We start from the raw sequence: 13,897 nt of genomic DNA, 5'->3' as shown, positions 1-13,897 counted from the left end.
AAAATATATAATAAGTGCTTTTTCCCTAAACTGAATCAGAGAGTTGTAATCGTGGAAATACGGAGCATCTTTATTCCTATATTATGAGGGAGATAGATAGAGAAAACAAATGCTAGTTTAGCGGCCCCTTAATAGGGTGCCAGCGTAATATTTGTTATCTCTCTCTAATCCACGCGCAACATAGCAAATTTTACGTTCACAATAATGACATAACCATATTAATTTGAGAAATTAATATGGTTATATTGGTTATACTTAAAACTTTTGTGAACGCCATTTTTGTGAACGTAAAATTTACCGTGTTGCGCGTGGGTCAAAGAGAGAAAACAAATAGCACGCAGACATCCTGTTAACCAAATAATAATTATTGGTCTATATTTCTTTAATACCTGAGATGACGTTATTAGTAAAATAATTTGCATTTTATTTTTTTTAAATAATTAACAATAGTTAATTTAAAATGTTGCATAAATATTTATAATGTTTGCATAAGTATTTCAAATGCTTGATAATATATTTTATTGTTTTAGTTTAGGACGTTTAGGTATACATCTGTTAGTTTTATATCTAAGCTATTTAGTCTTTACTTATATGCCTATATTGACGTAATGCTTAAATATATTTTAAGTTAATGACATAATTTCCAATTTCATATGAAGACTGAAGTGTTGGACTTTATTTGAATAAAATAAAAAAAATACCAAAAAATATCTGATAAGAAATATAAATAATAATGAAATTACGATAACTCGACAATTTCCGAATAGTTCCGAGCATAACCGAGTTATATCTAATGCAAACCCGTTGTAGAGTGCGCTACAAGTGCACACCAAGGGACTAGAGATAACTAATTTCTTAGACTCTTAATCAGTAATCAGTCTTCAGTCGCGATTATTATGTTGCGCGTGTAGTTAGTAATAAAATTTATTATTATTTTATAATTGTTATTTTATTATCTTGAATATTTGGTTTACATTGCTGTTTTATGTGAGTATTATATTTTTTGTATTTATTTATTTTCAAAAATAGAAATTTTTAAATTTATTTATTACAATAAAACAATTATACTTCGAGACAACGTATCTTATAATATGGCTAGTAAACTGATTTTATTGAATTGTTGTAGACTTACTTGTTTGAATTGTTTTATGATAAACTTTTAAATCAATGTATGATTATATTTCGGTTCTTATCGTGGGCAATATTTGTTATATTTTCAATCTTGTATTAAATTATAACAATTAAGTATTTTGATTGTAATATCACAAGTTATAATCTAAAAACAATGTTGACATCGAATTACTAATATTATAAAAAGATTATATACAGGACAGTCGCATTAAATATTTCATAATAAATTTTAAAATAAAATGATTAAAAATTGTCACATTATACATACTAACAAAAAATTGTATAACTACAATATAATATTACATTATGTACTTTTGTAGACACGCTCACACACTTATAACTTATAAGTATACACGATGTGACCATAATAATGCTTTGTTATAATATTGTATATTATGTTTATAATTATTGTAAATAGGATTGTTGTTAGTTAGCTTTAATCAAAATAATATTGATTGATAAATTACTTTTATACTTGAATATTACTTAAAAATATTGACTCATGTAGTCGTGTATATAAACAAAATTCGTGTTTTGCCAGTTTAAGAATTAATAACTAGTATCCACTATAGTATACGTGTCGATAATTATTATGATATTACCAATAAGTTAGATGTTTGTTATTTAAAACATATTATATTATTATGAAGTATCTATACCAGGTCTTGGAAAATTATTATAATGTAGTATGCATTCTGTGACATATGCTCGTTTAGAGGCCGTTAACTTGACATTGGTCGTAATACTAAGTTAACGGGGTGGAGAAACCCTATTACTTCGATTTTGGGGGTTTCTTTATAAGGTTGCTCTATTGGAATTCCTACATTTACACTAATTTTATTTTTTCATTGGTAATTACTGATTTAAAAAAAATTATTAACTAGGTACTTATCGTGAATCATAACATCATCCGTGGTTAGTTCTTGTGACGTTCTTGTTCAGTTTACCGGAGTTAGTATGTATAGTGTATACTATATAGATGGTATTTACTACTAGACAATAAATATTGTTTTCATGAAGAAAATAAGTAGTGTTAAAATAATATCGTCGGCCATGGCGCGCGGCATTGAGAGAGTAATATTTTGACTATTTTTATTTTCTTCTAATATAATTTTCGCAATTATACTATGGCTATGGACTTTATACATCTGTTTATGGTGTTATCGTTATTTTCTCGTTTATATTAATAATATTAATAAATAACTTGTTATTCGACAGACATATTATATTTGAGAAATAGTTACCATAAAAAATGTACATAATTTTATAAATTACACATCTTAATACAAAATAAGTAGATAAAATCTATATTATCGAATACCTATATAATCTTTCTCAGCCCTCCGCCCATTAACATAATTCGATTAAATAAAATGGCTCATTTTATTTTTACATTTGGATTTTTATATCGGTACATGGTCGATAACATAAACGATGACAAATAAAGATATAAAGAAATCGGTATTTATGGGATATATGGATACACTTAAGGAGATGCCCATTATAACAGGATTGCTATATTTATAGGATTAATTTTATCTTTTTTTGTGATGTTTGTTATTTGGGTTGTATGCAATTTGTTTCGACCTTTTACCGTTTAATGTGATCACATAAATCTTCGAACTTAATAGATATAAACTACAGAATTATTCATGTTACTTCCAGATAACGACAAAAATAAACTCTTCGATTAAAATAATATATATGTGTTGTATTATTCCTTATCTAATTCTGCATTTTAGAGCTAGAGGTATCGTCATATTAGATTTCTTAACATTGCATTGGATTTTGTATTATAGTGTAATGAATAATGATAATCATTATACTTTGATCATATTTTAGAATCTTATGAAACATACTAATTTTCGGTCACGTGACCATTTATTCAGTAATGTAATAATATCATTGATCTAAATGGATATCATGATATGAGAGCTTGATACCTATTTATCTTGTAAAATGTTGTTGTTATATTAATACTATTTTATTAAATATAAATCCAAGATTAAAATATATGTATAAATAACAAGTTTATGTACTATATTAACTATAAAGATATACATTTTATTATAATAAAGTAGGTAATATTGTAAATATCTTTTATTTTGTTCACTCGCTCTTGAAACACTTGTAAAAATCAAGAATGTCTTAAGATTTTGTCGTCAATTTTAAATATTGAAGATTAATTTATGAATCAAATTAATGAAAATAATAGATTCAAATTATAATGTATATGTATCGTTTATATGGTATTAAAAAATGTTTAGTTTCTTTATAAATAATCACTCCAAAATAATATGTTATGTTAAGATCGCTTTTTTGAAGAACAACTTTATTTATACGTCACATCACCATAATATAATATATATTACCAAAATCCTTGTTGCTATGTAACAAATATATTTATAGACTAATATTATTCACCTCAATATTAGTAAATAATAACTAGGTTTAATAAACAAGTTTCATTATTTTTATAATCATTTTAAATTTAAAATAACTAAATACATTTTTTTGTCGCTTATCTTTTATGTTAATACAACAATTTTTCTTTTATAATCATTATTTTGTTATTTGTTTAAAATTGGTTAAAAAATACACACATGGAATTTTCAAATAAATTGATTGAATAGTTCAATAATATTATTGTGTGATATAATATTATCTATTAATTCACATATAAATACTTTAATCCATATTTCCTGAAATTTTTTTGAAAATACTTAATGATAATGAATCAAGGTATAATGCAATTATTACAAAGTTTTTCTTAGTTTTAAATTCTATCGGGTATATTTTGGTTGTAAAATATTTTCTACTGCTATTATAATATTATTACTCATAATATATTACACTTTGACTATCTAATGTTATATTTTTAATCGTTTTTAAATTTTATCGTTTTCTACTTCACATCTGTTGACTGCAATTATTAGAATAATCTTAGTTCATGTTGAATATAAGTAATATAAAATATTATTATAATCTAATATTACGTGTGGTACTGTGGTGTGCACCTACTGGCTACTGTGTTTATATGGCATAAAATTGTCAATATTATCACTTATTTTTTTTTACTAATATAGGAAAATTTCTCTAACCAGGTTGATATGTTCCCCTATATCTTTTAATTAATTAAAGGAGTTAAAAATTTTATTTTTTATTTTTTAATATGCAGTTAAACAAAACAGAATAAATTATAACTATAACTAGTATTCCATCATTCTTTATGAAACGTCCATAATGCTACAATGAAAAACATAAAAATAAAATAAAAATATTCATTTAGGTTATTTAGCTATTACCTACTTATATAATTTTTTTTTAAATTAAATTATAATAATTTTATTTTAAACATTATAATATAATTGTTAATTTTATTAATTAAATACATTAAAAATAAATGTTTATATAGGTATATGGAAAATTGTTGACATTTTTTGTTTTATTTTACTATATACATTAAAGCAAAACAAAAATAACTTCATACTCAAATACATTTTTTTTTTTTAATATGATTGAGAAATAACTGCTTTAAAAATGTATTTGGAGAAATTATACAATTATTGAATCTTATAACATATGTATAATATTATTGTATAGATTTGATATAAATTGTATCTACCATGATGTCATCAGTGGCTAAAAAAGTAATTTTGTACATACTTAATATATCTTTTGTGCATTTCACATAATAAAAAAATTAAAAAGTGCTCAAATGTAAATAAAAAAAATTCATTACTCGCACTTTGCTCTCAAGAATAGTTGATACCTGTATACTATAGGTGAGTAACAATCTAAAAAGGTATACCTCTCATAAACCGCTACATACAGCGACTGCTCGTTATCAGCAACAGGTTGTGTGTGCAGCCGTTAATCGCTTTACTTACTATATATTATATTATAATTTATGTGCTCAAACGTGCAAACACACAAAAAAAAGAGTTCATCGAAATGAACGAATGAATGCCGTAGTCATACATTATTGTTTGTCCCACGTTAAATATAACCATAATATTATATTACATTTACGGAATAACGTTAATATTATTGGTATCTACTACTATCTAGTTCTATTAACTAATTATACGTATAATTGTACACTGAATAGGTGTATTTAATTTGTAACATATATATTATATAGTAATAATAATTTATGTTTAGATTTTTTCAAATGCATAACGTGAATATTTTCGATTATATTCACATGCACACTCGTTGCAAATAAAAATATTTTAAAAAAACCATTATTATAATACCGTTAAAAAAAATTACAACTATACTTGTGATTAGACATCATCATTAACGCACCTGGCTGGCTCGGACGACCCACTTCGATTTGCATAATATATAATATTTAATTTCCGTTTAATTCAATTATGAACCACGTATTATATTTTATATACCTAATGATATTATGCATATTGTATCGAATTGTGTTTTTATCGTACATAATAATATCATCAGATAATACTACCGTCGATTGTGTTTTTAAATAATACCATCATAAATCATAATTAATTTTATATTACATATTATTATTGACTATTGCTGTTTTCACAAAGTGGTTGTTTCCTTGACCCCCGACTATTTAGATCTAGAAATAACTCATGAAATCGATTCTCAGTTCTACGTAGCCGAGGTCAAGGATATGGTAAACATTGTCCAAAGGCTTATAGCTGATGGTAAGTTCTTGGGTATTAAAAATTCAGTTTTTTTTTGTTTTTATTGCCATCAGATGTGCCCGTGCGCATTAAGATAGAAAAAATGTAAAGAAATTAAACAATTATTACTTTCCGAGTATTCTGTGTCGCAACGCTACCAATCGTCGATCTATTTCTTCAGTGGAGTGTGGTGGAAGGAGTTAAACGAGCTGTGCTGGCAGTTTTCTAGCTCCTGCCCCGCTCCGTGTCCAAGCATATTTAACCGAAATTTAATGAAGTCATCAAATTTTAACTGTGTTTCACACAGCGAGTGTAATCCAATATTATTTTGTTGTTGTATAATTTGTTCAACGTCTTTCAATAACGTATACCTAATTTTTTTATTTCCATCCCTCTCCACTGACTCATCCATATACTCGCCCGGGTAACAGGAAGTGCACCGCTCAGCGAATTTTAGTAAACAATATTTACTCATCGCATTAATTATTACTATAATATACATGTTTCGCAATCGCTCTTGCTGTATAGCCGATGTTCTAGTACTGTGAGAAACCATTGGTGGTTATTAGTTCGTAAGTCAAATATTTTAAGAAAACAATTATTTTCATGTTCTAGGCCATACTTTCAATTCACCAGAAATCGTTCAGCTAAAACTCGAACCGGGTATTTGGTGAGTTACACATTATTTATTATTATTAATATTATTAACTATATCTTTGTAATATATTTTGATACCCCTCTCTAGTTTTTAATTGTAATGCTTACACAAATCTCGATCATTAATTAAAAATCATATTAAATAAAATGGTAATTTGATTGGGTAAAGGATTCTTACTTTTTTAGAAGTTATTGTGACATAACAGCAATAATATTATTATCGAATGTTGTAATACAATTAATTTATTTTAATATGACTCATGAAAATAAATTTAAATTGTCCATTTTGATAAGTATGTATTATTTATACGTAATAAGAGCCCAGAGGTCATTTCGTTCATTATTTATTTTTAATAATTGCATTCAGTGTCACAACTAGTATTTTTGAACCTCAGAGTAACTTATATTATAATAATTCTCGAATCAAGAGTTAAGATAGTAAATTATGTGCACTTAAGCATATTTGTGTAAAGCCCACAAGCAGGATATCCCCTGCTCCCATTCTATCGAAAATGCAACACTATATGTTTGAAAATGATCTAAATTATTATTATTATTAAAAATACAAAAAAAAAAGGTTTGTTAACACAAAAATATGTGTAGGTATTAACTGTTGAAAGTTGTTATATATTTTTGTTATTTATCTCGTTGAGATGATTATTATGACAATAATAAGATAATTATTATTTTATTTATATATGTTTAAATTTTATTATAATTTTGAATGTGTTTATTGATTTAATATAGTCATATGGTTGCTATTTAGTAGATTTATTTGCATATTTCCCTGGCGAGTTAGTTACCTAATCTTATAGACTTTTAGTTGTATAATCGTATTTTTTTAAATTTGTATGTATGTAATACACAAAGGTTATGGCTTATAAGCAGTTGGAAAAAAAATTATAATAATAAAATAATGATTAAACCATTTGCCGCCATTTATAAATCAATCCCATTTCAGCTCGACTGATTAATTAGATAAATATATTCGTAAAATTATTACCACCGTTACATACTAATATTGTAATTTATAGGTACTCGTTATTATTTGATTTTAAACACATGCTTGAGTGTCGGGTTGAAATCAATACCCTTGATTGGTTGGTGGGTATAACGTGTACGTTTTTTGTTATCCTAGTTGTTAGTTCGTTATATAGAAAACGACACAAAGATTATAAATCATAATATACCTATAAGATCTACCCATAAATGTATACATATTATTTCCATATATACAGGCTTGTCCACCGATATATTGCGCTGTCTGTGTCGTCGATTCGTAATCTTAAGGTTATCGGCGTTCCGTTTTGTTTGCGATAAGTCACAATCGCCTATTATAGTATTATATTATAAATATATATTTTTAAATAACTACTATTAAATTATAATATGAGAGGGGAAAGGGACCATGAGAAAAATACATGCGTGTAACTTGTATGTAAAGCATGTGAGAAATTCTCTTATTTTCGCACCCTTTCCCAACAGTACTTAATGACAGGTAGTAAAAAGAAATATCAACGACATTATATTATGATAAGTATTCATAAATTAATACGAACTGGAAGTAATCGATATTGCGAGAAAAAAAACTAGCACCTATTATTGTTAAGGTGTTGGTTGTTTTTTTCTTTTTACTAATTTAGAATCATAAGTGCCTACTGTCCTTGTAAATACTAAGTACACGTATATTTCGTGACGTTGACATCAGTTACCATTACTATTTTCTGTTATCCGTTGGAAAATTAATATAATAAGTCTACAATTCGTTTATAAATAACATTATATTACCCTATGCATATATAAGGGCGTAGAACAATTAAATATTAATTTTAAAAAATAAACTCAAATGCCCAAATTGTATATTGTCCTACATGGCTACATTCTACTTGTATTATTTCTGGGACATTTCCGACAATATTTCATATTTTCATATATTAGTTCATGCATTGTATAACAATAAACAGGTCTCATTACGAACATACCTGCTGCGCAAACACCAGTGTGAATAGGTAATACGACTATAAAAAATAAACTGTATTTTTCGATGAGGGAACAGTTATATACCTACGATTAAGTATCGTCTGTTTTTACTACCACATGTAGGCATATATATTTCTAAACATTTAATTTATTTTAATTTTATGGTCATGGGTGATGTTTTAAACATAACATTCTCAAATATGTTTTATTGGATGTATTCGTTTTACTTCTTCAAAAATAAATAATTTGTTATGTAATATTTATTTTAAATATGAGTTTAATATTATATTATACATAATCAATAATTCCCTGTGTATATGGAATTTTGTAAGTAAATCATTATGATATTATAATTATTCACGTTATATTGATTCGACACCGAGGTTATCGGTTATAACTTATAAGTGCGGCACGGATGTTTTATATTTAATTTTTTTGTTGGATAGTGGAATAAGATTAATCAACCTATTTTGAGGGGATTGTAATCGGTGATTTTCTGTCTTTGTCTAACACACATACAGTATAGGATTATAGACGTGTTCTATTTCTAACGTATCGATTGATATAATAAAGCGATAAGAATTCTGAATAAAGATTTGAATTTGGCGTCAAGTCTTCTTGATATCGACTTCCCTATATTTTTGATCTTTTGATTTTACCTTCTCTAAAAATTGAAATGCGTCAATTTTTTAATTAATATTTTTTTAATATAACGTTTTTAGGATTTTGAGGGGAATAAAATAAAAAATGTGAGAAAGTCGATCTTAAGTATAGACTTGACAAAAAATTCAAATCCGTGGTCAGAATTCTTATCGCTTCATTATATCAATCGATACGTTGGAAATAGAACACGTCTATAATCTTTAGTTGCGCGTATGTTAGACAAAGATAGAAAATCGCCACTTCCAATCCCTTTAAAAAGGTTTAAAACCTTAATAACACATGTAAAGAACCTGAAATACAATATTTTATTCGTAAAAATAAATTACTTTACGAATACAATTTTTGATTAGATACTAACCTTAAATGTTAAAGCAGTTCTTTTCCCAAGTGTTACAGCACTGTCAGCACTTAAAAAATGTTGTAGGTTCTAGTTTATTAATGATCATATAATAACTGTTAAACGTATTTTTCAAAATTAAAATCCTAAAACTCTGAAGTTGGCTCCTCCACATAAGCTTACTATCTTGATATTGTTATATATTATATACATTTTTTCTTGATACCTTTACTATCACTTATTTATTGTAAAAAAAGTTAGTTACATATTGTATAACCCAAAAAAAAAAACCCGAGACAAATAAATGTAAATGGTTTTAAATTTAAAATAACATTTGAAAAATTGTAAAGGCCAAAGGATAGAATTATAAAATAAAAATTATTACTAACTGTAATTGCATATTTAATTTATTATAATTGCTTTTTTTTATGATAACAATTACTTTGATATGAAATACGTTTTATAATATTCTGGTTTTAATGTGTTTTAATTTGACAGGTTTTCAATTTAATAACGTTAATTATTTGAAATAAAAAAATATCTTTATGTGTTAGGAAGAATGAACATAAATCTTTGAAGATATTTAAGACATTAATCAATAACTTGCAATTATACCTATAGGTATTTGAACAATGAAACTTGAATTTTTCTTATAACGTTAATTATTTATCATTATTGTTACTATTTCAATATCTTTGTATCCACCTATTGTTAAATAAAACCGAAATATTTTGAAAGATATGTATTATTTTTTTTTTTTTTTTGATAACCTGATCGTTTTACTCCCAACAATAAATAATATAATATTAGTAGGAGATTAAATTGTATATAATTATTATTGTTATTTGAACGTTTTGTTTTATTATTTTGATGATAATGATACTTTTTACTAAGTGCTTATTTATTATTCTTCTTATTAACTGGTCTCAATTGGACAAGTAAAGCAAACTTTTGAAAATGTTCATGTCATCTTATTTATTTAAAATATATTAGTAATTTATATGATTTAATGATTATAATAATTATGGCATATTATATCAATGTTTTTAAACCCATTTTAATACGAATGAGACAACAAATCCTGCGTACGATAAGGCGTGCCTTTCAATTTTTTTGTTGAGCGTCTGTTTTTTTAAATTTCTTAAAGTCTTATTAATATAATAATACATTTATATGTTTCAATAATATAATTACACTTACGGTTCTCGAAGAGCAAACGTTTTTCTCGGGATAATTCCTAACCGTTATCAATAATATTATTATAATTATTTTTTTTTTTAGTGGATAATGTATGCGCATCGGCATTTACATCAAATTGTATGCACCTATTTGTCATAAAACAAAATATTATAATTTATATTATCATGAAACTCGTCGCCTACAACTAGTGTGTGCGTGCTCGCATTCAGCAGTCTGCAGTAGCACGCGCGTTCACAGTAATTTTGACAGTTTATTACACACGCCATTATACATTTTTTTGGTTTTAGTTTTTTTCTCATCGGTCTCATTATAATAATACGTACTTTATTACTATATAAGTAAAAAATTAATTCTCCAAACGTGCGCGTGTGTCGCACAAACTCTTCGCACACTAACGTAAACAAGTACACGAGGCGAACACAATACCTATAACACGCACTCACACACTCTTGACTTATGGCGTTGACACTGGCGCAGACGATAAAAAAAAAAAAAAATACCTTGGGCTCTCTGTCTCTCCCTCCGCGTTTACTGTATTATTTCATTTAACACTCTTCGAACAGCAATGCGCGCTCGACCTATGATCGCCCTGAAAATAACGTATAGGTACAATATAATACAAACACATGTAATATTATAGGTACCTATATACTTTATATTTTAACGTACATATCCACGAGGAGAGTTTCGACGACATACCTACTTATAATAATAATGTGATTATGTTTTCTTATCTCGTTCGAGTGTTGTTTTCATAATTCACGGTCGGTATTAGATAAATATCCCGGGTTGGTCTAAAAAAAAAAATTATAATTTTAGTTTCATGGAGATAGATAATCGCATATAAAGGTTTTATTATGTATTATTCATCATGGCGTCGTCGTCGATATTTACGTTGTAATAGTATTATTAACATATATCATCAATAATGTAATTTTATATAATATATTGGAGACTTTTGATGTTGTCCTAATGTCCTCGATTTGAATTTCCGATTGCGAACACCACATTATAGTTGATGATCAAAGGTCGGGAGTTGTAATTATGAATAGGTAATAAAAAATTGTATATTTTGACGAACTCCCGACTTCCTGTTGTCTAACTATATACCCGTTTTTCCGTTACGTCTTCGTTTCGTAACTGGGTTATCAATACTACGTTGCGTTTGCATATTACTTGTTTTCAATTGCTCTGTATTTTTTTATTTATTTATTTTAAAAATGTATCCATGATATGCCAGATAAACTTAATGCTTAGCCAACGGGCAAAATTATAATATGATGTCATGATTCTTTTTTACGCGATTGTATATTTAATAGGTACCTACACAATACTCAGTATATTTACAGACATGTTGTATAAAATAATTGATTATCGATAATTAATAATAACAATCTCATAACGACATTTGCATGGACATGGATTTCGGGCAATTAGCGTTTTATATCATATATTAATACCGATTCTATTTGAGTTCTTCATAATTATCTCAACGATTTTTCTTACTTCTGTAATAATCTATGACTCCGCCTATCTAGTATCTACTTGTTTTTGTTTTAATTTAAAATTATACATATAGATATTATCTTTTATTGAGCCATTACTTTACCAAGAGAAATTTTTCTTTTATTATTATTTTTTCATTATTTTAAAACAATAACAACGTGATTAATAATTTAAATAACTATTTAATAACTGCTCCAATTACTTTTATACTAGTTTGTATTTTAATTATTTTTTTAAACCTTGTATTACACAAAAGTCTTGTGTTTTTATGCATCGTACATATTATATAAAAATTCTCTTGTATATACAAACCATGGCACAGAAATTCATACATTTAAATATTTAAATTTTATTCAAAAGTTTATTTATTGGGTGAATACTTTATTTTTCTTAATAGGGATTAAATGGAAATCATACATTAAAATTGTTTTTACTTTAACTAGGTAGCAAATATATTGTGATTTATACTGAATGTTATGTATATCTACACAAACATAATTTAAATGCTATTATTGATTTGATTTTTTAGGTAGATAGGTTGTTCAAGAGTTATCATTGTTTCACCAATTGGATTATCTTATTTTTTCTCTATAATTTATGATTTTTAATTACATTTTATGAATGTTAAGACTATTTTTTTTTAGACATTACCTACTACATTAATTAATCAATGGATTATAAAATAATTTTATTCATTTATTCGTTTGTAGCTTTTAGTTTTAATGTTTTTTGGTCTCTCTCGCTTGAATTGTGAAAAAATTATAAAAGAAATGAAAGTGTAAAAAAAATGTTAATCCAGATATTTAAATTTCTTATTGATAAGGATATAATTAGTAGGAGTATACAGAAATACATTTCTTTTTAAATAAGAGGGACACCATCTTCCCGTGCCCTCTCAATTTAAGCATTTCAATTGGTTCTACTATTGTATACATCATACAGACAAATTTTATCTAGCCCACTAAACAAATAATCTATGTTTTAAATAAAATATTATTTTTCCTGATGAATTAAACAAGGTTTTCATTTATTTGCAATTACTTTTCTTGGATAAACATGTACATTATGTTTTGATGGTCCTTGAAAATTTCCTAAATTCTAATTTAGTCCTATACAAATATTAATTGACAACTCCCGCGACCCACACTATATTATAGGTCCCATTATAATCAACATCAACAATTCCAATCAACTATAATCTTTATTTAATTTTTGTTTATAGTTGGAAAAATGAAGAAGTAGATAACAATTGTGTAGTGAGAGCTAGAGGTCTACCGTGGCAATCATCTGATCAAGACATAGCCAAGTTCTTTCGTGGTCTTAATATAGCCAAGTATGTTTAATTATAAATTAAAACATTTATGCCAGGTTACATAAACAATCACTAAAAAGTGAGCTAATGGTCCTTTAAACATGATTTAATGACCAATAACATTATTGATACATTAGTTTTTAATAAACCATTAAATTAATATATTTTTTTATGTAACAGAACATTTAAATCTAAAATAGTTTAATTATTAAAATAATATATTTCATTTTTACAGGGGTGGTGTAGCATTGTGTTTAAGTGCGCATGGTCGTCGTAACGGTGAAGCTGTTGTACGTTTTGTGAACCAAGAACACAGAGACATGGCTATGAAAAGACATAAGCACCACATTGGTAGCCGTTATATTGAAGTATATAAAGCTAATGGCGAAGACTTTATAAATGTTGCTGGAGGTATGCTGAACTAAATAAGTTTTAATATTATAAAAT

The 13,897-nt window shown here is 26.3% G+C and overlaps 1 protein-coding gene across 5 annotated transcripts in view; it reads left to right on the top strand.

Moving 5' to 3' along the window:
- The window catches only part of LOC113550108 (RNA-binding protein fusilli), a 67,901-nt gene that overhangs the window by 42,961 nt on the left and 11,043 nt on the right, over positions 1-13,897 (top strand). For all 5 annotated transcript variants that reach the window (XM_026951756.1, XM_026951755.1, XM_026951758.1 and 2 more), the window contains exons 5-8: positions 5,727-5,816; positions 6,411-6,465; positions 13,361-13,471; positions 13,686-13,861. In XM_026951756.1, coding sequence (XP_026807557.1) covers positions 5,727-5,816; positions 6,411-6,465; positions 13,361-13,471; positions 13,686-13,861 — 432 coding nt within the window. The remainder of the gene's footprint in view (positions 1-5,726; positions 5,817-6,410; positions 6,466-13,360; positions 13,472-13,685; positions 13,862-13,897) is intronic.

This window comes from Rhopalosiphum maidis, chromosome 1 (genome assembly GCF_003676215.2).
Source record: "Rhopalosiphum maidis isolate BTI-1 chromosome 1, ASM367621v3, whole genome shotgun sequence".
Classification (NCBI taxonomy): domain Eukaryota; kingdom Metazoa; phylum Arthropoda; class Insecta; order Hemiptera; family Aphididae; genus Rhopalosiphum; species Rhopalosiphum maidis.
Note: the sequence above shows the minus strand (reverse complement) of the source record. Positions and strands in the feature narration are given on the sequence as shown.